The sequence below is a fragment of the Caloenas nicobarica genome, chromosome 3 (assembly GCF_036013445.1).
Source record: "Caloenas nicobarica isolate bCalNic1 chromosome 3, bCalNic1.hap1, whole genome shotgun sequence".
Taxonomy (NCBI): domain Eukaryota; kingdom Metazoa; phylum Chordata; class Aves; order Columbiformes; family Columbidae; genus Caloenas; species Caloenas nicobarica.
This window is the reverse complement of record NC_088247.1, coordinates 70,199,242-70,224,587: the sequence shown is the minus strand read 5'-3', so window position 1 is coordinate 70,224,587 and position 25,346 is coordinate 70,199,242. Positions and strand designations below refer to the sequence as shown.

The following is a 25,346-nucleotide window of genomic DNA, read 5'->3' as shown; positions in this document are numbered from 1 at the left end:
GTTAAAATTGACTTTCCACGAAACAATGTTGTTAAGAAAGGGTTTTATCTTCAAGTTTTTTAAAGTAACTCTTATATGAATAAACAGAGGAGTAAAATAGAAAGCCATTGTTAAGAAAAAAAAAAAAAAGAGAAAAAAAATCATGTTATCACAAATCCCATGCAGTGTGAGAAAAGCATGTGGTTTTCTTTTTAGTTTGGTCAACTTTATCATGTATTCGTATTCCATTCTCTTCCAACACAATGCATTTCTCACTTGATGTTTGATTTGAATTGCTCTTCTAGCTGTAAGATCCATGCATGCTGAGATCTCTTCTACAAAACACCCAGGAACCTGGCTTAGTTGCCTTTCCATCAATATTAATTCTTTCAGTTTCCACCCCTTACAGGACAGCCTAAATAATGCAGAATCTCTTTAGTCATAAAGACATCACACCAGAAACCATGCCCGAAAACCCTTTCCAGAGGGACAAGGATAAATCCTTATCATTCCAGATGAGTTAATGAGGACTCTGCATGAAATCAGTCAGACTGCTCGTTACCAGTCTCCACCACCATGCTTTCATCTTTCATTTTCTGCCTGTATTTTAGACATACCTGTAGATATCCCCCTTAATCACTGGCTTCCAAGGGTGCTGGTCTGCCTTTGAGTGGTTGCTTTTTCAAGACAAGCTTCCTGCCTTTGTGTAATAAGTGGTTTTTTGCCTTGTTTCAGTGATGGTTGGGCAGACAGAGATGAAGTCATTGAAGGTTACGAACCTGAAGCAAATGGGGGCATCACTATCAAACTGCAGTCTCCAGAGGTCTTGTCATTTGATGACTACTATCTGAAGCTGCGTCTGGACACCAACACCCGCAACCCCTGGTTTCCTGAGTTCTGGCAGCACAGGTTTCAGTGCCGCATCCCGGGGCATCCGCTGGAGAATCCCAACTTCCAGAAGAACTGCACTGGTAACTTGTCAACTATTTTCCTCTTTCAATCTGTGCTCTGGCAAAAATTTGTCTTTGTGTTCTTTGTGGGCTTTTTGTTTTGTTTTTTAGTGTATAAATCACCAGTGAAAAGTGCCAACCCCAAATTGTACAGATATAAATACCATCTCTGGTGGGAGTATGTCTGGCACTGGTTGCACAACCTCCTCTGAACTTAGTCCTGCTCCGTTGAAGAGCAACTTGTTCCTTTTTCATATTTCTAGGGCTATGCTGAGGCTGACAAGGGTGCCCAAGTTTGTAATATGGCTTGTAAAAAATAAGTAACCATTACATTTTAATGAAAATACATTTTAACTATTTTTTTTCTCAAAGCCAGCTTTTCTGATCAGCTGAATAATCAGAAAATTCACAGGAAAACATTATGGCAGAAAACAAATTTTAAGAAAAACTGATGAATCTTATAATTGTCCATTCATCTGCTTTACCCTTTCTTTTCTTTACCCATTAAAACATCTATAATTTATTTCCACTATGTAACAATCATATAAAAACACATGCTGTCCTACAGGTAGAAGTAACCCTCACTTCATAGCAAGAAAAATGTATCTGTGCATAGACAGGTTTTCTTTTCCATAGCAGAATCTGAGAAAATAAATGAAAATATTTCATTAAAATTAAATTTATTAGTAAACTGAGTGAGAGGTGATCACTCTTCTGTAAAATATTTGCTGAAAACTTTTTTCTAATATTTTATTTGTAGTTTGTAAATATTTCATTTCGAGTCAAAAAGGTATATTCTGATAGTAAGGAAGTTACTCCATTAGAAACAAAACTAATGAAGGCTGACTTCCTATGGATTTGTGTCCTGTCCTTCATGTCTCCACTCCCTCTGTCCTATAGCAGTAATCTCAGATGGTCTTCATACGGTCTTTGAACTGAATTCCCATAGTATTTCTAGTTCTTCCCTTCTCCATCAGTAGCAATTCTTAACAACACCTTCCATATTACCTTTTATTTCCCTCCAGTTCTCTTATTAGCAGCTGAAACATATCACCAAATACTGTCACTCCCCAAAAACAGACCTGATGGGCTGGCTGGCAGACAGGCTGGCTCATCTGGATGCTGAGGGGCTAATAGTAGGGCAGGCAGGCTAAATTAGTGTTGAGGTTATACTGGTGTGTTTTTGGTTTTTTTTTCTTCAAAGAGGTTATTAACTTCGGACTCCAACAAAATGATGATTTATGGTATACATACTTAATTGGCTTTGAGACTGCTTCAGCTGAGAAAAAGGAGTTAATATGGGCCAACAAGGGTAGAAATTACTAAAGGGTTGTTGAATGAGGGATGCACAGTGCAAATGCACAGCCTTCTTTCTTACAAAAAGAAGCTTAAAATTGCATTGTTTTAGTCGTTCCATTCACATAAATAAATTTCATGCTGATGATCTATAAAAAGGTCTCATTTCTGAGGAAATCGCAGCAGCTGTTGTAAACATGGGTAGTTTGTTATGCAGCTTCTGTTTGGTTATGAAACTAAAAACTTTAGTCTGAACCAGTGTAGTCATTCTTCATCTGCTGCGTTAAAGGCAAATACCAGGTGGTGAGTTAAAAATGGCCAAGATAGGGTACTTCTGCACAGAATGTGTAGATGAGTTTTCAGACAGTGGTTGCTGTAGACTAAAATTGTACTTGAGCCAAATAGCAGTTAAACAAATTCATGGAGGAAAACCAAGAAGGGCTTTTTTTTATGGAAAAAAAGAAAAAAAAGCCACCCCAAACTAGCTCAGGACATCCTAGGGTTAAAGGCACTGGACACTGGAGAGGGTGCTACAGATACCATTACATGCAGGCCCTGGTGTCCTGTGCTTCTCAAGGTGTCAGATATCAGAGAGAGGAACCACGTCGTTCTTATAATACTAGTGAAACACAAAAACATTTGTCTACATTGGTTGACTCTGACAGTTAATAATCACAATTCAGGCACTCAAATGTCTGTCCCTCCTCCAAAGAGCTGCCACCTTTTCCATGAAGCCTCAAAATGTGCAATACTTTTTAAGCTTTGCTGAAAAGCATTCAGCTCTTAACTTTGGTGGTCAACCACTGATAACCCTCAGGCATACCGCACACAACTAAGATCACCAAAGGGAAGCGCCACAAGGTATCTATTACCAATAACGGCATACCTACAGAATCAAGAAACCTACATGTTCCCAGCAAGTCTGACTTCTTTGTGGTACTACAAATTTAAGAACCGTTGCTACAACTGCATCACCCCAGGAAGACTATCAGTATTCAGTACTGGTATTAAGCACCTTAAGTCCATTGTATCTAAGAGCTTTCACTCTTACCTTACAGTATTCCCTCAATATTTCTGCAACAAGGTACATAGGGTCCTGCATTATGAAAAAATCTGAGTCCCCTGTGGTCCCGGGAGTCCATGAACATCAATAGCATGTGTTGTGACTGTTTCTGGGTCCCGATCTGTTCTGTATTCCAGAAGTGTGCTGGTAGTCCTTACTGAGAACAAAGCACATCCTTACTTTTGCATAGACAGAAATTTATTCAAAAGCAGTACACTGTTCAAGATCATCTTCCGTATCTGGAGAGTTAACATCTTGGGAAAATATCTAATGAAAAATAAAACCAAGGAAAAAAATACTTGTGATATTTAGGGGAGCATAGTGCATTTGTATTTACCCAGCAATAGATTGCCTAGGAGAAACAAAAAAAGAAAAGGCAGAGTTGTTCTCCAACTGCTTTGTTAAAAAAGAAACAGAATACTTGGACCTATCCACTTTGAAAAGGAGATTAGTTACGAAGTTTGTATTTGAGAATCTTCAATTACTGCCTGCCCAGTATAATTTGCCCATATACAAGCTAATCATGTACTGAGTGATTTATTCAGAATTGCCACTGGAATGTGAAGTTCCATTTTTAGCATTCATGGATAGGCAAGGGCTTCTCCTCAAGTAATTATAGCTGCATTTTCCATTTCTCACACTCTGTTACTGTTGAGTCAGCACTAGCTTGGATTTGCAGGCTCTCTATGAAGCAAGGGAAAACCAGTTCCTAGAAATCTGCTTTCTCTGATGACAGGAATTACTGCTTGAATTCCATTATTTAGTCCTTGAGAAGACTGATGTTGCCCTTTAGGAATTCTCATGTTACACTAAGCTCTGAATGTACATGTGTATTTTTGGGGAAAAAAGTCTCTCTGGTCTAAGCACTACTGGAACGGAGAAAGTCCAAGTGAGTTCTGCTCTGTGAAGTCTATGGGGTGCTGAACAATTGGCCACATTTTCAGAATAGCTTAGCCAGATGTATTAGGACTCTATATTTTTGGGAAAAGAAGACAATAATCAAGGGCTTTGCAGTGACTGCTCTTTTGGATCATCCCTTCTTGCAAAAACTAAACAACTTATTTTTCCCACTTGGGCAGCAGCCAAATGCATGGGAGCTATTTTTGACTCATTCTTTGATAATGTTGTAGTCAAATGCCTCTCATAAGGGAATGCCCGTCTTCCTTTCTCCCTCTTTCTCTCTCTCTCTGCTATAGGAGATACTCTTCCACAAGACAATATGATTCAAGTCTAGAAATTTTCTTATATGTAGATGTATTGACTCTGGCTGGGATGGAGTTAATTTTCCCCATAGCAGCCCCCAGAGTGCTGTGCTTTGTATTGGTAGCTGGAAATGTGTTGCTAACACAGCAGTGTTTTGGCCACTACTGAGCAGGGCTGGCACAGCCCTGAGGTTATCTCTCCACTCCCCACGCTGCGTCAAAGGCCAGCAGGCTGGGAGTGGGCAAGAGGTTGAGAGTGAACATAGACGGGACAGTTGATCCAGACTGACCAGAATGTCCCTACCATGTGATGTTGTGCTCGGCAATAAAAGCTAAGAGAAAGGTGGGGTGAGCGGGGGGAGCATTAGTTACTAAGGCACTCATCTTCCAAAACAACCACTACAAACTGAGGTTCTACTTCCCAGAAAGTGGCTGGATGTCATCTGCTGATGAAGGTAGAGAATAAGTTTTTCTGTTCTCCTTTACTTCCATGCATGGCCTTTGTTTTTCTTTATTAAACTGCCTTTATCTTGACCCATGAATTTTTAATTTTATTTTATCTCCCCTGTCCTGCTGAAGAGGGGGAGTCAGAGAGTGGCTTGGTGGGCACCTGCCAGCCAGCCAAGGTCAACCCACCACAGTAGAAAAGAGATATTTGTATATGACTATTCTTCTGTAGTCTCCATGATATCTAGCAGGCTAAAACCACTTCCAGTACAGAGTCCTTCTTCTTAACTTAAACTGTCTATTGCACTAAGGTACTTTCAATGTTTTCCATGTAGTAGCTACATTCTTTAGGAAACAAAGCATGTCCTGCAACTCTGCATGGACCCCTGACTCATCACGAGGTTCAGAACTTTACATTATTCTTCATGCCCTTCAGATGAAAATTCAGAACAGAGCAGACAGTTTTAACATATATCAGTAAAAAACCTGTTTCTGAATTTGAGATACTAAGAAGTAACCTGACTCAGGATGGACCTGACATTAAGTTACCTTAGCACACAACCTCAGATACTGCCCCAAACAACTGTCAGAACTTGTCTCAGTTCATCACACAACTCAGCCTTTTCCATATTTTGGAGGCTGTACGGAGACTGAATGCTGACAGCAAGATTAGGTGATAGACTCTGTATGTCAGGCAACGGACTTTAGATACCCTCCCAACAGTTCTCTAGGGTGTTTTCCCCTCACTAATCTGTTAGAAATAACCCAAATGGAAGTGTTTTTCTCCCCGCAAAACTACAGTGACAAATATTTCTCTACTGGACTTCGTAAGCGCACATAAGCCAGGATCAAATACAAGTCATACTCATGCAGAAATAATGTAGAACTCAGTGCAGTGCAAACACTTGTAAGGAGGTCTAACTGCTTTTTTACAGAATGCCTTATTCAGATAATAAAATGGCTATAGTTTATGTAAACTGAGTGAGACGAGTACTCCTCTGCACTACGAGAGACAGTTATGAAATTGGTTGTGGAACTGATGCAAACATTAGATTATGCTCACAGTAGTTCATCTACTGGGACAACAAAATACATTGGCAGGCAATCAGCACAGACATTTTTCAACAGAGTGAAGTGGAACAAAGCGGGCAATTCATGATTCATTCATCGATTCAATTGATCTTTGAGGAGAAGTATTATTTGTCAGTGAATGTATTTGTGGCAGACAAGAACAAGAAATGTAGAGGGTTTTTGTTCCAAATGAGGTCACAGTCCAAGTGTCCTGTAGGATGCTTACTCATACTTTGATCATGCCATAAGGATTGCTTTATCTGTTAATTCTTGTCTTGGTCCAAGAGAACTACAATCAGTCTGAGTGCAGCCAGAGTCCCAGAATCACTCAGTATGGAAGGCAGCTCAGGAAGACTGTAGTCCAACTCCCTGCTCGAAGCAGGGTAAGCTATGAGTTCGGACCAAGTTGCTCAGGCTTTTTTCAGTGGGACCTTGAAAATATCCAAGGAGGAAGGTGGCACAGCATCTCTGGGCAACCTGTTCCACTGCTTGAATGTGAAGAAGTTTTGCTTCATATCCAGTCTGAACTGCTCTTGTTTCAAGTTATGCCCATCATCGTCTTGTATCCTCCCACCATGCTTCACCACGAAGAACCTGTCTCTCTGGTCTTGATAACCACCCCATAGGTATGAGGGGCTGTTGTAAGGTTCCCCTGCAGCCAACTCTTCTCTGGGCTGAACTAACCCAAGTCCTTCAGCCTGTCCTCAAAGGGCAATGACTGCAGCTCTGGATCATCTCAATGGCCCTCTGATGAATGTTCTCCAGGCTATAAGTGTCTTTCTGTATTGGGGGTTCACAAACTGTGTGCAGTATTCTAGATGCACCCTGATGAGTGCAACATAAAGGGTGGTGCTAGTGGGGAGGTAATTACATGCTGTAGTCACTGGCTGTGCTACCAATACAATCCAGGATGCTGCTTGCTTTCATTCTTGCCAGGGATCTGTACAGCCACCATATTCTTGTATCAAATTTGGTCCTAAGAAGTCGTATCTTTTCCCATCTTCTTTCTGCACCAGCAGACTCACTCAGGAAGAGGACATAAGCTTTCATCACACCTAAGTAGCTCTGAATGCCTACCATAAATCTTTGTAGCATGTCAAATCATGGGCGGAACACAATAATGATAGCACAAAAGAGCTTGTGAGGAAGACAAGATATTTATGCCAGAAAAGGCATTTATGCTTTGGTATGAATAATGCAGAGTCATACTTCTTGAGACAAAAATTGCAGGTAATATAGATTGGTTCGTCACTGTAAAGACCTTGAGTCATTCACTTCGCTTGGTATAGCCATAATCTGAAAGAGATGTGGAGCACGGTGCAGAGGTGTTTTAGATATCAAAGACCCACACATCAACACGCACAAATAGCAGTGCAGTATTACATGTTCTAGTACAGGAGTAGTATAGTCGTGTCTGTGGGACACTATAGTCAAGCTACTAAATCAAATCATTTCAACAAGTGCTTCTGGAACCAGCTTGACTTGTCTGTTTTCGTAAGATTTCTCCAAAAGACATCTGTGTTTACCACCATTATTACCGACTTGTCTGTGAAGTTCTTCTTTATTGCACTTTTTGCACCAGATAGGGAGACAGAAGACTGATAGCTGACCTTTTCGCATCCTCAGACAGTTTTGTACATGTCTAATACATCTTTCAGACTACATCCAGTACACTAGTAATGTAGTTCAGCGCTTCTGTTAATCAAGGATTTTTTTCTCAAGACCCATCTTAGTTTTGATGAATTTATATGAGGTAACATGGGGCCCTCATTTCCTCATCTCAGTGGACAAAGCACTCCAGGATGTGTATTTATTTTTTTCTATGTTTTGCTGAAAGGATGAATGCATTTCCTGTGAGAGTTGATCTGAGGGGTTTTCAGAGTGTCTCAGGTTATGTTGTGAGTTGGGCAAGTTAGATCCAGCAGACACTATTAGGGCTCATTTTGCTGTGTCAGAGGTGCTCATAGGTGCTTCTCTGAGAACCTTCCTTTAATCTCAATATTTGCAAGGCTCCCCTATGGAGCACCTGCTCAATGAGATTTTGCATTGGCAGAAGAACCTACAGTAGGATCTACTTTGACTGCAATATGTCAGAAAAGCTATTTCTAAGAGAATAGCCCGAGCACACACTCTGCCAGGTCAGTCACTGCTTGTAGATAACCTGTGCAGTATATAGGAGACACATTCATAAGCTTTTGAAGAAGGAATCAACCTATTAATGTGCTATAACTTCTTCAAGATATATTGTACCTTATGTATCCTGTGACTTGCCCTCCCTAACACCTGCTTTGTATTCCCATTATATACTTAGGTCCCTGCAGCAGAGAAAGAGCTGAGTCTTGTGTCACCATTTTGTCCTCAGAATGAGGCAGGAGATTGTAGGATTCATCCCACAATAGTGACAAAAATTGATCTCAGTTTCATGGGCACCTAGAATGAAGCCTATTAGGAACGACTTGTCTGAAAGAACTTTAGTTACTACACTTTTTAGTCAAGGCTTTTTTACAGCAGACAGGACAGGAAAGCTGTCTCATTTTATTTTTCAGACAAAGCTACGGACAGCTTTTAAGGCTTAAAGAAGAGGAAGATTAATAATGTACTTATCTGTGACAAATCATATGAATTATTTGGAGAAGGCATTATCTATGGCCAGATTTTTGTTCATTTGCTTCTAGCTTCTTATTTCTGTGTTTGGAAGAAAGCAGCTACATTTATCTAATATTTTTAATTTCCAAAAATACTTTTAAACCAGGCCATCAATCAAAACACAGTAACAATAAATATTTTCCTTTTTTTGGTATCCATGAAAAAATGAGATCATCATCAAATAAAGGGAAGAAGCATTATGCATATACCTTTGTAAACAGCATAGAAGACAGTTTGCAGAACATATATGTATTACAGCAGGATATGACAACAGTTTTCTGAATCTAGTATTTACATCTACATTTTCCGTTGTGGGTTTTAATAGTCAAAATTTCCACTTTCAGGATTAAAACTATCCTTGGGTAGTCTTGCGATATTCAGCCTTCTCTGTTACACAAGTAAATCGATGGTGCTGCAAAGAAGCAGGACACAAAAAACATGCTCTCTCATGCCTCCTCAGGGCTCCTGTCCACTGTGCCTGGAGAGGGATGGGGCAACTCCTGACTATTCAGACTGTCACAGTGCTTTGAACTTCTATCAGGAACATGGTGAGGACAGAAGCACACAATTAAAATTAATTGACTTGTTCCTAGAAATCAATTGTTTGTGCAGGTCACGCATCAGAACAATTAGCCTAGATATAAGCATTTAACCAAATCATTAAGTAAACCAGATGAAATAGCAAATGTAACTGATCTGAAACAAGGCCAAAGGCTTTCTGTCAGCCCTCCTGGTCTTTTAGTAGATCGTATCTCCCCTTTCCTCATTTATCTGTAGGTGGAAATCTTTTAAACTCAGCTTGCAATTTTACAGGTTGTCATTAGTGGCAGCATTACCCCATAAATACAGGTGCAAAGAAGATACAGTAGATGCTAGCATGTGTAGGTGCAAACCCACACACTCACACATCTAGCTGCAGCCCAGAGATACGCTTTGTGCACAAGGATGATTTCTGAAAAACAGTCAATAGAGTTCTTAAAATAAATGTGTTCTTCTTAACAGATCTTGGGCAGTGGTGTAAAGAACAATAAATTATGAGCCTGAGTAGTAAAACTCAAACCATACAAACCACAATCTTTCCTACTCAGAATAAGTTGTATTGGTATCCAGATAGGGAGAATAATCTGATGACAGGTGTGTGCTCCAAAGAGTAGTGCTGCCAGAGTAAACTTCTGTCTTCCCACTCATACTGGGAGGTGTGGAGGAGCTCAGAAGTCTGCTAGTGTGGAGGGAACTTGGGGAAAAATAATAAAAGCAGCTACTGCAGCTCTGCTGGGCTGCCAGCTGAGCCAGAGAGGGCCACTGCAGCACAGCAAGGTGCGAGACAAGATGATTTACAAAGGTTTCCTTCAGCTCAGATATTTGAGATTCATATAATAGAAAGAAGCTTTGGAGGAACCTGCAAGATCAAAACTTTAATTTAGCTCTGGATTCAGGCACAGCTCTATAGGGATGGAAAATCCTGGCTGTTCTCTCCACAGCAATAGCACTCTACATATCATGCTATGCAGTGTACCATCTACCACCTGCAAAGTCCAGTTTACTCTGCCTGCTTTTCTAGGTTTACTTTGTCTAAAAATTTGCATCACAAGGGCCTATTTTTTGTGAGATCTCAAGTAGTCCAGTAATCTGGGTTTGGCTGGGCTGGATAGCCCCTTTTTTTTCTGTGCACTGTCATATCTGGCTACACCCGGGGAAAAAAGGAGGTGTGCTAAAATGGATGCTTTTAAAATTCTTTCAGATCTGAAGGAATCCTGCTGCTGTTTTTCTGTTGAATTTAATGTGTGAATAAAGATTAGGGCCACTTATTTTATCTTCTGATTTGCTTAGCTCTAGTTCACTGCTAATCAGCAATGCATTGTCCTCATGCAATTGTCATTCAGAAGCTTCTAATCTTAGCTCAGCTTTAAAATGAATCTTTTCTGTGATATTGTACTTGAACACAGCTCTGAGCATTTGTCCAGCTAAGGGAAAAACAAAGTGGGTCTTTGTGATATGTGTGTTTGCAATTAATGTATTGCAATATTGCAAGGGTTACAAGGGAATATGTGGATCATCATAACAATCATTTGAAAACTTCACTTAATTTAAAACAAAAACATTGAGTGTGCTCTATTAAATTATAACATGGTCCAGCTAGGCACTAATTAGGGTGGAAGAGGCCACTTTGCTCCTCAGCTGCAGAGCAGCTGCCTTTGATCCTGGGAAGCCAGGGGAGCCTGTGAGAGCAGCTGTGTGGCTGCAGGGCTGCTGCAGAGTCTGGGCACGCAGCAGTTACCAACGTTACATGTGTGAAATCCACTCCATCGGTATGTCATCATGTGGTTCCAGGAAGATAGCCCTTCAGAGAGAAAGTTTCTTGTGTGAAGGTATGGTTTATTTTGAAACAAACAAACAAGAAAATATAAAAGCAAGAGCAAACTTGGCAAAGGAAAAATTTGGAGGGAGCTGTGTCTCTGCAGAAGTGAGACACATTGGTGTTCATATTGATTTATGCTCAGTCAGCTAATGCTGGTGTTCCTAATACCACCTTAACATTAAGAAAACAAGTGAGGAAGAAGTGGTTTGCTCTTTTAAAATTATAATAAAAGAAAAAGAAAACCCATAGTACTGGCTGATGGGTGGTACAGTGTCATGCAAGAATTCTGAAACCCATCTTAAAGCGTGATAAATATTAGATATCTTTCCTGACTATTCTTCAGACTCATACAAAACCACTGGAATTTAAAATAGGAAAAGACCAGTTAGGCCAGCTAGTCTGCCTGCCAGCCATGGGCTGGTATCCTACCATGAGAGGATGATGTTAACATGAGATACTGACTCAGACTTTTGAAGTCCTCAGGATCTCATGCCCATACACTGACAACCATGAGCTAGTACTTAGATGTTTAAAGGTCTAGATTCATGGACGGAGAAGAGTTTATGTGATTTGTTCCATTTGCTGTCTCCATGCCAGAAAGGAGCACACATCTCCAGAGAGGATAGGTTAATAAATATGTGTGTTTTATTATTTGCATCATATTTTTCCACTCCGACCTAAAGACCCTGATTAATAGTTTTAGGTGTTGTGCTGGTGCCAACTATTTAACATATACTAAGACTAGATTTCTGTTAACTTCTTTACTCCATTCAGTGGTAATATATTCCATGGTTAATAGGAAGCTTGCTTATTTTCAACTCTGAACCAACATTTTCTGATGAAGATGCACAAAATTAGGCTCCTGAAGTGCATGTTCTGAGACCTAGATAAATTGGCCTGATTTTTAAGGGTACTGATCTCCCATAATTTCCATGGAAGTCAATATCAGCTAGAGGAGTTCAGGTACTAATCAAGTCAATTAATTAGGTGCCTGAATATGTATTCAAGCTCCTAATTTAAGTATCTAAGGTGGTTAACGTTCTGAAAGCTGCAGCACAATTACAGAGTTCTGTCTCTTTCTTTCGGATAAAGTCTCAGACTTCATATGAAAGGCATGACACTTGAAATGCAATCAGTCTTATTTCCTGTGCTTTTCATTTTTCCATCCTTGTTTGTTATAATAGGATATCTGTGAAGGTATCTAACTCTTTTTTTTTTTTTTTTTAAGAGTGAAAAGCATGATTCAAGCTAGTAAAATAACATAAAAACCTGCAAATATTTCTTTAAATTTGTAAATAAATTTGATTTTAAGTGTGTTCATTCCTGTCTCAGATAAGAGTAGCAGCAGCTCATTATCTTTTAGACTTGTTCCAAATAACAGATCTGTTAAGAATAGTAGTTCTAAATACGTCTTTAATGGAGTGTGCAAATAAAGCAGCAAGGTTACATAGTTACCTGAGGGAGAGGGGAAGATTGAAGGTTGGGTTTTCTTTCTTTTTAATAGTTTCTCCACAGGAGTTCAGGTCATGTAGAAAATGGGCTCTGTGGAACCTGGTCCTTAGAGAGACAGGGTCAGCATCCAGGATGGCACTGGAGGAAGGTTGTAAAGAAAGCAAGAGAAACAGGCACATCCAAGATCTCTGTAATAATAATCAATCACATTAAAATGATGCCTGAGGCATTGGGAGCATGGGCACATGTAAGACCCTGCAGAGGCTGAGAGGCTGAGAGAAAGTTTGTTCTTGGACTGGGAGTGGCAGAAGAAGAAGGGCATGCTGTAAAAGTAACAAACTGTTACCAAACTGTTACCCTGTTGCCGTATTCCCAACAAAGGGGACAGAAAGAAAGGAAGAAAAAATAACTTAAGAGAGAAATCGAAGTCAAAGAATGAATTTGGCCTGGGAGATCACGAAGCCAAATCAAAGTATGGCCTCTGACTAGGATCAGGCAGGGCAAAAGCCTTCCTTTCCATTTGCTCTGTTTGTGAATCTTCCATTAAAATAACTGTGGTATTTCCTATGTCCTTCAAAGGCGAAGGCTGAGCTTGACTGTTCAAATGCCTTTGCAAGCATTACATTTTAGTCAGCTAATGAAATAATAAGATGGATTTCAAATGCTATATCAGGATTTGAAATCAGTGTCTTTGTTGATTACATGTACAAACCATTTAATCAAGGAACAAACAAAAAAAAATCAGCTGGCATATTTTATTCCTGTTTATAAGATGAAACATTCATTTCTAATTAAAATAGAAGCTGAGAAATAATGTCTTGCTGCAGAAGTTAAATAATAGTTTTGAATAAATAATAGAACATGTTGTGGTCATTTTGCAGGCAGTATGTACACAGTCCAGCTTTTAAGAAAAACAAATTAATCGTAATAATTATTTGTCATGCTCTCATAATAATTACTCTGCTTCTAAGAAATGCACTGGAATCACTTCAGCTTATCTTCTATGTTTCCTGTTTCTAGAATGAACATGTCATTTCATGTTATGTCCTAACTATCTGAATTACAGTAGGTTTTTTTAAAATCTAAACTGCTTCTGATTTGATGGATTCCCCAAGTTCAGAATCACAAGAAAAGTTTTATTAATTTCTAGTTTTGCGTCTTGAATATTATGCTTGGGTATTTGACCGTAAGTACTAAAAAACTGCTGTCATTCCATGCAAGATTCCTGGTCAGTTCCACGAGTCTTCCAATAGGTTATCACAATATTTTATTTGGGGATTAATTTCCATAAGCTAGAAGGACTATACATTCATTTTTTAGTGATCATCGAGTAGATTAAATATCTTTACAACTTACTCACTCCATGACAGAGTTAATTCCAAACATCCTAATTAGAATGTGCATCATAATGAAAACTCATAATTGTGTGTGCATTATGGCAGCTGTAAGCATAGTCCCAGTTTAGTGCATGAATGCAGCCATGAGAAGGACGACATATAAATACAAAGGCATGTTTCTTTTCAAACCATTTGAACTGTGTTTGCCTGGGAGTCCAAGATACAGAAATTTATTTATCTCAAGTAGGGGCAGATATTTCACTCTGTTGTTTTCCAGTCTATTAATTCCAAAGGAGAGGAATTAAGATAATAGCCAAAATGAGGCAATCAATAACCTTAAAACCTTATTTTCCTGTCAATTTTTGGTTATGTTGCTTCACTGTTGGACACTCCATGGATTGTATTTCTCAGGCTGATCACATTGCAAGAACACATAGAAATATCATGGGTGTGGATCTTTCTTTTTGTTTTGAAGGGGTTTTTGTTTGTTTTCATTTTTCTTTGTGGTTTTGTTTTTTGTTTGCTTGGTTGTAGGATTTTTTTGTTCATTTGTGGTTTTGTTGTTTGTTGTTGGTAGTGGTTTTTTGTTTGTTTTGTTTGTGGTTCATTTATTTATTTATTTATTTAACCCTGCACTTTGTGTATCCTTCAGTTTTAATTTAATTAAAAAAAAGTCTTCACTGTAGAGCTATTTTATCATGATCACCCCACAAAAGGCAAGGAACAAAGAGAAGCAATGCTAAAATTTCCTGCCAAGGTTTTATCAGCTTATAGCATTGGATATGTACAGCGGAGGTTTCAAATACCAGCTTGCAAGCTTGTTTAGAGGAGAAAGAATCTCAGCAAATCATCCTCTTAGAGCCATAAACCATAGTTTTTTTCTTAACTAAAATTCCTTATAAAGAATTTTAGTCCAGTGGGAAGAAACACAGAGGTTTCGAGCCATACTGTTGTCCCCTCCAGAAGCTTCATGAGGCTGATGAGCTTCTGTGAAGCCACCTGCTACAAGGAGATCTCTCCAGACCTGTATTTAACAGCATGCACCATATACATTAACTTGCAGAGGATTTTCTCTGCTTGTTATCCAGTTTCCTGCTCTTTTTCCTGTTGTTATCGTTACTTTCTGTGGGGATGTATTCTTGCAGCTTTACAACTCTGTGATCAGTTTCTTTCAGCTCTCACTGATAGGACATGGGGACAAGATGTGTAGATTGCACCTGTGATGGTCAGAGCTACACCTGGCCAGGGGCAGCCTAGTGAAGGAGGAGACAGGAGACACCGGGTGTGGCTGGCATGCAGGCAGCTCTGCTGTTAGCATGGCCCTCAGGTGGTACGTAATAGTTCTCCTTAAGTCCTTTCATTTACTGCTAGCCAACACAAGAAACAGAGCAGATAATGGCAGATTTATTAAGAAGGGGGAAAGCAAATTTTTCTCCACCACAGGCCTGTTTTGCACTCACCTGCCTCCAACTCCAGTGATGCAGTGCTGACAAAGCCAGGCTGCCAGCTGCTGCAAAGGCCTCCAGCTTTCCTCTAGCCTCTCCCAAAGGTAGAGGGGGGCTGCAGCATCGCACGTCAGATGGGAGTGCTTGTGAATGCATAGTGTCTCACCCAGACGTGCTCTGTCTGCTCGCCCTAGCACTGTCAGGTACAGACATCCGGCTCTTCCTATTTGCTTGAAGCTGCTGCCAGCCTTTGGGAAATAACAGTCTCCTCATCCCCCACTTAGCTCCTTTGGGTCACTGGAAAGGAGACGTAAGAGGAAAGCTTGCTCTGCTCTCTGGCACAGGCACATTTGAACACGGCTTTGTCATCTGCCACAGTGTGAGCATGGCTTATGTGTATTGTCACTTGCTGTTTACATCTCAAATGTGCTTTTCCTGGAGTCATATGTTTGTGTGAGAATCTGAATGTCCATGGGGAGAGGAAGAAAGGGCAGGGAGGGGAAGTGAGTTTTCAGGTTCTTCTGTCTGCTAAGCAAAGTTTACAGACTGGGAAAGACAGAAGCAGTTAGAAGGAGATCCATTTCTTTTCGTTTTGCTCCCAAGTTACATGGTGTATGGGCTGGACCTGTGAGATCAGTCTTGGCGTAGGGCTGGCAGCCCTGCTCAGTCCCCTTTCTTCTGTTCAGTGCTCCAGGACTCTGAGACTCTCCCTGCATCAGATTAATGAGTGAGTCAGCAGCTTGTGCAGCCATTTCTCCTCGTAATATTTCAGCTTCACTGTAGCACTGTTGTATTTGTGTATGCCAGCCTCATTCTGGAGTCTTTGACACTAAGCTCTTAAAGCCCTGATGTGCTTACATAACATGATACGGAGAACCAAGAAAGTAAATTTAATTAAAATCTTTCCCCCACTGCTTGTGACACACAGGGAGAGACAAAAGTATGACACTTCTTTTTGAACACTGAAGAATGACGTGCCATCCTCATGAAAACAGACGAGGAAACTGAAGACACTGGTGGTGTATATTATATCTGAAAAGGGGACTAATCTTCTGAAGTTTAGGTGTTAGACATGTGAGATGAGGGAGAAGCTGTGCCTTGATGGTTGAATTCATGTTTTACCTTCCTTTAGCCATTGAGCTGACATCTATGACAGATATGCTGGTAAAAATAAGTAAAAACAACCAAACAAACAAAATGACAAACAAACAAAACCCTAACACCCTTTTAAAATCAATATAAACTGTATTCTAGAAGAAGGTTCATTAGTGATTTGAACACCTTTGCTAGTGAAAATAAAGAACCCATTGCATACAAATACTGCTGCAATCAACATCCTGTTAATGCCTTAGATAGAATTCTAGTGTAAATTTTTGAGGAGCTTCTGCTGAATGCCCAGCTTCTGAATGGCTTTCACTTCTCTCTGTAGTTTTATACAAGAACTGAAGTACACCGATCCCAACTAAAAAGTAGCATTCACCAGATGTAACAAAGCAGTAGTATCTGAGAGACGCATAGATTTCCCTGCACTCAGAAAGAAAATAGCAGGTTATCTCAACTGATAACTGTACTTGTATCCTAGCTTTTCAGGGAAAAAATACATCAAATATAATTGCATGAATTGAATCTCTTTGCTTGGGGAAATAAAAAGCATTTGAAGAATGTCTGATGTAATGACAGCCTGAAAATGAAGTCTGCAACCTGGTGAACTCCATTTATTGCTTCATAAGTACTGTAAGATGTCAAATGTTTATCAACGTGTTTTGAAATCTGGTGTAGAACCTGCATATTGTAAGAAATTCCCTCCTTTTAGCTGCCCCAGTGAAAGCTCTGCTTCCTCTCTTCTTGCCAAAGGGGAGAGCAACTACTTGCAATTCTATGGGATGTGCTGCATTATTTTCTACAGACTGGTGACATGGTGCTCAGGAGGCAGTTAGGGGAAGATCCCTTTTCTTAAATAATACGTCCTTCCTTACCCTTACTTGACAGGTAATGAAGCTTCATCTGGTCAAACAAATAGTTCACATACAATGGGAATTGAGCTACCTGTTTTATCTTGTATCTTTTTGATAGCCCTTCTACCATCCTCCCTGTATTTATCTCTCCTCTCTTTCAGTGTATTTACTTGCCCCTTGAACTTACCTTCCTGCTGCAAAGATGCAGACATTAAAATAGGAAACCATTACACATATGGTCCTTTTTTGTTTGAAAACAGTATAATAACTGGTTGCCTGTGAGCAAAAGCCACACAAGAAACAATAATTTACCATGATGGTATTATTTATTGTAGGTTAAATGAGGCATTTATTATGATCTGTGACAAATTTTTCAGCCTATCATTCTGTCTCCTGAAAATCACAAATCATTTTTTAATTGAGATTGAAACAAAAAATCTTTTTTTCTGATGCTCTTTTGGCTTGGTAAAGCACACAGAAAAATATCATTTTTCCACCAATTGTTTGTGTTCATGTTAGCTTGCACATAGAGACAGGAAGGTCATTGAGACAGCCCATGACAAGTGATGCCTGCAGGTCTGTTCCACAATGGCTTGTTCTGGTTATCAGGTAACATTTACCGGCCTTTTGCTCACAGCCAGTCAGTTACAGCTGGAATTGCCTGGAAAACAGGCAGCTGAAAAAACAACTACAGAAATTCTTGCAGCTGTGTATTTGTGGGCTGAAAGAGATGGGTGTTTGGAATTTTTCAAATAGAATAAATGACTTTTACTCATCTGACTTGTGGCCTGTGACTTACATTTGTACATAATGAGCACAGTGCTGTGCAAAAGAGGACAAAATTCCTCTTTATAACACCAAGAGGTAAGGATTTCATTCAGCCATACAATATTAATGACACGAATGAACTTCTTATTAAGAAGGTGATATGAAGAGAAAAAGCCAGTTCTTGCACAGATTTTGAACACACCATCATTATACTAATTATGTTTAGAGACATTATAATCTGTTATCCATTTTGCAGTGCCTTAAAGTGAAATTCGTTAAATAATTTTGTTGTTATCTTTGTTGTTAGATAATGTAAGAGATGTTATAAATAGAATGTGTGTGTGAATGGGAGTGAATGTGTGTGTGAATGGGAGTGAATGGGCAATATTTGTAAAATATCCGAAACAATAACCACAAATGAGTTTAACCAAATGAAACCCTTTGCAAAAAATATTTCATAGAATCTTAGTTTAGTGTGATTATTCAGAAGATTAGCTATTACTAAATAAAATTTTTTAAAAATATCAAGGTATTGGTGACAGAAATGTAGAATTGATTGCATTTTCTTTCCTGTGTGTTCAAAGATAAGACCATAATTAAACATCCAAGTAAAAATGCTCTAATTTTTCTAAGAAGCCAAATATCCTAAAATTCCACTGAAATCACAGTAAGCTAACTCTGTCCATCACCTTTCATGCATCATTTGGTTGTCAAAGTAATCTTTAGCAAAATAAGCTTTAGGGACCCAGATTTGAAATGACTGGTCAGTTCAACATATTGGCCTTCTGCCCTGTTCCTTGCATGATCCTATGACACAAATTTGTTGTGGTTAAAGTTTGTCAGGTCTTCTCTAAAATGAGACACAGCAAGATATGTGACTTCTGTTGTGTTCCAAGGACATGCTATGTCACTGTCACAACTCTACACAAACTTGCAGAGAGAAAGATTGGCATGTTTGCTCAGTTGTTGAGGGTTCTTTTGTTGGATGTTTATTTAATTCAGTTCAGTTGGAAGGGACCTCCAAACACCATCTAGTCCAGCTGCCAGACCACTTCAGGGCTGACCAAAAGTTAAAGCATGTTGTTAAGGGCATTGTCCAGATGCTTCTATCAGGGCCACCAGAAAATATGACAGTTCTCCTAATAGTTGCTAACTAGACTAAGACAACAAAATCTCTTTTTATGTGACCTTGAATATTCAGCAAATGACAGTAACAAACCATAAAACTGTCTGCCTATTGCAGATGAAATATTATCATTTATAACTATTTTGTTCAACAGATTTTGGCTTTTTATTCTAATCAAGAGTAATCTGAGAACAGACTGTGCTGTTTATCAAATGTGTGTGTTTGTTCAAAATTTACCAACTGGCTAGGTATTGATCAGATGCCCCAACCAAAATGTTTTTAAATTTCTTTCCACCCCAAATTCCTTCCTGCCTTAGCCTTTCTGAGGACTGCAAATGAGTAATCCTTTGCATTTAATTTCTTATTGAATATTAAAATAGACTTTTCCTCTCTTTATATATGAAAATTAATTAATTTCTAGTCATAATTCGGATAGTATAGTTTTTTCTTAATTTAGTTTTGTTAAGTGGGATTTGCACAAGTACTTGCTCTGCTCTCAAGCTGTTAGCCGTACACTGACTTCACAGCAAAGGCACTAGACTAAATTCATGATTGCTTTGCATTCAGGTCTTTCTAAGTACCTTGCTGAAGCTAACATTAGTTAGTAAAAGGAAAGACTCGTGGTGAGTACCATGCAATTTTAGTCTGTCCTGTCTTCCTTCCCCCTCTACTGAGGAATTACCTTTAGCAGTGTTGGGAGCATTTTTCAATTTTGTGCAGCCAGAGTGTGGTGTCTGAGGCTTTTGTTTATTTGTTTTAGTAGTATATGTGTTTATATACCCTCCTTCTTTTTCAGCTTTAAGACTGACTGACAGAAACAAAGACTAAAACCAAAACTGTAATAAGAAAAAATGACCCAAACTATTCAGGAACTGTTAAAATGAAATTATGAAAGGAAGATTTGTATTGCATCCAATACAAAAATAAGTAAACATGAAATTTAGGACACCTAAATTCTTCAAGGTCATTAAAAAAAACAAGAGCCTGATTTAAGGAACTTCAATTAATCCACTGCTCACATGGCTTGTAATTTTTCTTTGCTTATTGAAAGCTAAGGTCCTTAAAATTAAAAAAAAAAAAAAAGAAAAGAAAGCAAGCTAACAAAATACTTTTCTATTTTTAATGTTAATAAACCCTAGTGTTCAAATCGGTCTTTGTAGATCAATGGTATTTTTTTGAAAGGATGATAGAAGATGGAAAAATAAAAGTTTCACAGTCCAGAGTTCTGCTTTGCCCTTTCAAAGACCTGCTGAGGAAAAATACAACATTACAGTTCTTGCATTTATTGAAAAGCTGTCCCATGAAAACGTACTTGAACGTTGATTGTCTCTGTTTTGTCTCTGACTGAACATAATTACATTGTTTCATTTGTTTTTAAAAAACCCTCATATTTCTTACTGATTGTCATAAGTGAATTTTTACAAGCTCAAATGCGTATCAATAACTTATAATTATGAAAATGAAATAAAATAGATTTTGACTGTAGGAAATTTAGGTAAAGCATGACTTCTCATGCTGGATTTACTGGAACATATCTTGTTTATACAAGATTGCTGATTTGTAGACAATTCATTACCATAGATGCTTCACATGTTACTTTCCACTACAGCGAAATTATTTGTATAGGTGACGTTAAGGCAGTCACTTCTGCAATGGGCGACTGTATGCCAGGACCCTCAATGTAAGCTAGATGTTCACTACTAATTACCAAAGGCAAATCCTCCCACCTTCAAATATTTATTCTCTTTGGAGTTATGCATGTTATATTTAAATATAAGAAACCAAATGTATGCTTTGCTGAGTTAATAGCTAGTTGAGACAAATGGCCTCTTTTCAAAACATTGGCAAGTTCTGTGTTCCATTTAGTCTTTTTCCTCAGCAGCCACATGAATGCTTGCCTCAGTAAACACATATGGATGCTATCATATCTCCTTAGAGTATTACTGATTTTTATGTTCCTTTTTTGTTGTTGTTGTTTGGTTTGGTTTGGCTGGTTTGTTTGTTTTGTTGTTGTTGTTTTATTTTTAACTAATTGAGAAGTTAAAGAGATACCCGAGATAAACTATCAGGTAGAAAAGAGTTGATAGTGAGTGCTGTGCCTTATTAGTCATCTTGTGACCTCTTCTGCAACTTGTTGCCTAGAAGCTTCACCAGAAAGACAGGACTGCTGTGCTGAGCTCAGGGGCTTTCTGCCTCTCACATAGAGAAGGAGAACATATTCATTCTCTATCTACAAGCAAGCAGAATCAGTGACAAATTCACAGTGTGTTAATCCTAAGGGATGAATCAGCAGATAAAACATACCTAGAGACAGCGTGTTCAGACCACACATTAACATACGCAGGCAACAGATGTCTAGACCATGCCATACATACTATACATGGTACGTGAGGTACAGATAGTGGCATATTCTTTGCTTCCCTGGGTAAATATTCTGACAGCTTACATATAAGTTTTCTATTGTTTCTGTGTTTGTGAACATGGATCTGAATGGTGGTTTTGTGTGATTTGAATGGGAGCTATCAAATTTCTACTGCAAAGAAAGTGGCGGATTTGTTGCCTCTGAGAAATATTTCTCCAGCTGCTCCTTGCTTGGTGGTGCTGGTGGTGAATGCATGGCAGTGAAAGAGGCACATGAACTCATTCAGTCAGATTATGCTATTTTCACACAGCTTTTTAATTCACCATCACAGCTGTTAGCTATGTTCTGCTCATTTGGAAAACAGTTACTGAAGCAAGACTTTCTCACCCAGTTGCAATGAATGTCCTGTATGAGGAGGACCCAGAGAAAGAAACCTAGACATATCTGTCTTTGGGATCTCTGCTAACTTAATGAATCCACAGTTGACATTTCTGAGTTGTAGGGCAAATGAGCTGAGAAGACCTACCAAATCAGAGCCTGTTCCAAGGATAAATGTAAGGATGGTCTTCATGATTTGATTCAAAAGGCATATCATATCTACATTAGAGTAAGAAACTATTTTCTAACTTGAAAGTTTCATTGAACTTGTAGATTTTCCTTTTCTCTTCATATTAAAATGACAACTACCTTCTCCAACCTGGATTTGAGAAGTGTCAGTTAACACCTAGTCTCTCGCACATCCTACTTCCCAAGCATAGATAAGGTGTTACTTAGACAAAGTAACAGAGACTGGATTGCAAATGCCTGTTAAACACTGAGTAATGTGGGAGGTCTACAGATAAAAGCATCTTGCAGTTTGAAGCATATTGCAATAGAATGAATTAGAGGGAAGGAAACAAAACAGGTAGGATTCTTACTCCCAGCTCCCTCAGGACCCCTGCAGCCCAGGTCCGCCGTGACTTGGGATCCGTGCTGACGGTGTTCAGCAGCTCCTAATGGGATGGAGGGGAACAGGACAGGACGCAGCAGGGTCTAGTGTGACATGCAACCACAAAAGGTACCCTCTGGCAGTGCCTGCACATCAGCAAGCAGGTCAGAGCTAAAACCTACCTGTGGGGAAACCTTCACTGCCACTTTGTTTCTGATCCATGGACAGAGACTTCAATGTCTGCTCACGCTGCTGTTACATAAAGTCTTTTAGCATTATGACCTTTGTTTGACTTTCTGTAGCAATCTCAAGTTGGCATGTCTACTACTACTTTTAGCTAAAATGATTATTTCTTATAACTTTAGAAGTAATGCTGATTTAGGTCTTTTGCCTATCAACACTGAAAGGAACATTGTTATCTTGGCCCTCAAAAACATGAGATTTTTAAAGTCTTCAAATGAGACAAAATGTCAAATTTACAAGCGAATTGCTTTTAAAACTTGTTCTAGCTGAAATGTACCATTCTGATGTTAGGCTGTTTAGCTCTTCTTAGCATAAATATAATTGACAAGGAAAAATTCCAAAAAGAACAAATTAAATCTGACAATTTGATTAAACTGGTGTTTTCTCATGAGGCATTTCACTTCCAATGAATTAAAGATTTCTGGGGAAAAAAAAAGGGGGGGCGGGAGGTAGTGTTTGGCTTAGTTTGTTTGGATTTTGTTTGTTTGTTTGGGGTTTTTTGGCTTTGGTTTGCTTTTGTGGGGTTTTTTTGTTTCGGTTTGGTTTTTTTTGGGGGGGAAGGTTGTGTTTGTTTGTTTGTTTGTGGGGGGTTTTTGTTTGTTTTTAATTAAAACCCTGGCTGGTACATTGTTTATGCATCTCAAGCCTTATAGTAGAAATAAGAATATCCCTTTTTATATCTCATTGTTTTTTCATAGCTTCATGTAATTTCATTTTTGTTTATAACAACATTTTTCTTACTATTGTAGGCAATGAGAGCCTAGAAGAAAATTATGTGCAGGACAGTAAAATGGGATTTGTCATCAATGCTATATATGCTATGGCTCATGGGCTACAAAATATGCATCATTCCCTTTGCCCTGGACATGTTGGGCTGTGTGATGCTATGAAGCCAATTGATGGCAGCAAGCTCTTGGAGTTCCTCCTCAAATCCTCATTCATCGGTGTTTCTGGAGAAGAAGTTTGGTTTGATGAAAAGGGAGATGCCCCTGGAAGGTAAAGAGATGTTTCATCTCAACTAATTAAACCAGATTTTTGGAATTGGGAAAATTGTGGGTTTGGTGACAGACATTTCTTTGGGCATTTTGCTGAAGCATACAATATGCATAAGGTGGGACATAAATGGCATTATCTGGATTAGCCTTACCAATAGCCAGGAGTAACAGAGGGAACACATGATATATTGATAGCTACAGCTCACATTGGGAAGGAACTACAGTAAGGCCTGTATAATTTCTAGTGTTTCAGGAGAGGACAAACCTTGTATCTCACAGACTTTTGTTTGTTCAGCTAGAACAAGTTATCTGAGGTACTACTGGGGCTCAGCACCAGGGTTTTAATATATATATAAAGCCCAATATAAGTTACTGGAATTTAGTGAACCGTTCGCTTGCTAAGGTTTTGAAGGTAGGGCTATAGAGCACATATTTTTCCGATGGGAGCTCTGCTGCTCCAAGTGCCTCTGGAATGCAGCACTGCATCCTTGCCAGAGACTATTCCGTTCTGCGTACTGAACTCTTGTGTGCTCTCCTTAACTTGTTTCACTCCAAATACGGCTGGCAGTCCCAGAGTTTAGAGATAGGTCTGAGTAGAGCAAGACAATTTTATTTTTTTTTTTTTTCTTTTTTTTCCCAGAAGGTACTGTGTTTCACTCATTTGGGGTCTGGTAAATTCCAGCTGTGGTAGCTGCTGCTGTCTGCCCCTCCCTAGCAGACAGAAGATGTACCCAAGCAATGGGTGAGACAGCAACTGTGTGGACTTGGACATCACCTTTGTTTCTCTTACAGGAGCCAGCTGACAGAAATCTTTTCCTTTCATTTAGTTCTGTGGGCTCTGTCCAACTATTTTAAGTGCGACACCTTCCAGGTGGATTTATTTTTGAGTTGTTTTTATCAATAAGTTTAATTCAGCTGCTGAAGTACTCAATCCATTATTAACTGAAACCTACTCAGGGGTTACTTCCTTGAAGTTAGTTTTCCTACTGAGTTATTAAAGTGTTACAAAAGACTCTCTCACTCCATCTTTGGGCTTATTGCATAACTGCATCTGAGTGTCAACACTGCACAAAGAGAGTGCTCTGGAACAAACAAGAGTTTGCAGTCTGGCATATGCCTTCAAAGCATATTTGTAACACACAGTGCCCTTAAAGCAACTCTTATCTCTATTACTAGCCTTTATTAGCAAAACTGACCAACTTCTTTCCCATTTGCTGTTTGCATTGCTTGTTATATTTAAACACTATATACATTTAAACAGCTCATTACATTTAAATAGTAACAAAAAACTGGTCAGTTCGGTCTTGTTGAGTGTTGTACACTTCAGATTATTTTACTTTAAGATATAGATGAACTAGGTCAGACTGTGAAAGCAGAGGCAAGTAATTCCCTTACAGTTAAACACATACTTATTGACACAATGCATAAATCAAATCTTTGCACATGTAGCTTAGGTAATACAAAGAAATTACTGCATAGTGTAGCTTTAAGTTTATTACACGCTAATTATCTCCATAAAAAGCATTATTCCAGCTTTGCATATGCTGCATTGTCTTCATGTTAGTTATTTGGTTTGATGTTTAGGTGTAATTTTCCAATTTTAGCACAAATCTTATTTATTACCTTGTCACCTGAGAGTATTTCTGCAATTCTCATCAGTACCAAGTATAGAATTAAAATGAACAGTTCCTGAATTCAAAATACAGGAGGGTTTGTACCAGG

General features: G+C 38.9%; 1 protein-coding gene across 3 annotated transcripts in view; it reads left to right on the top strand.

Annotated features, from left to right (window-relative positions):
• GRM1 (glutamate metabotropic receptor 1) overlaps window positions 1-25,346 on the top strand; it is a 181,371-nt gene that overhangs the window by 112,876 nt on the left and 43,149 nt on the right. For all 3 annotated transcript variants that reach the window (XM_065630744.1, XM_065630746.1, XM_065630745.1), the window contains exons 3-4: window positions 715-950; window positions 23,379-23,625. In XM_065630744.1, coding sequence (XP_065486816.1) covers window positions 715-950; window positions 23,379-23,625 — 483 coding nt within the window. The remainder of the gene's footprint in view (window positions 1-714; window positions 951-23,378; window positions 23,626-25,346) is intronic.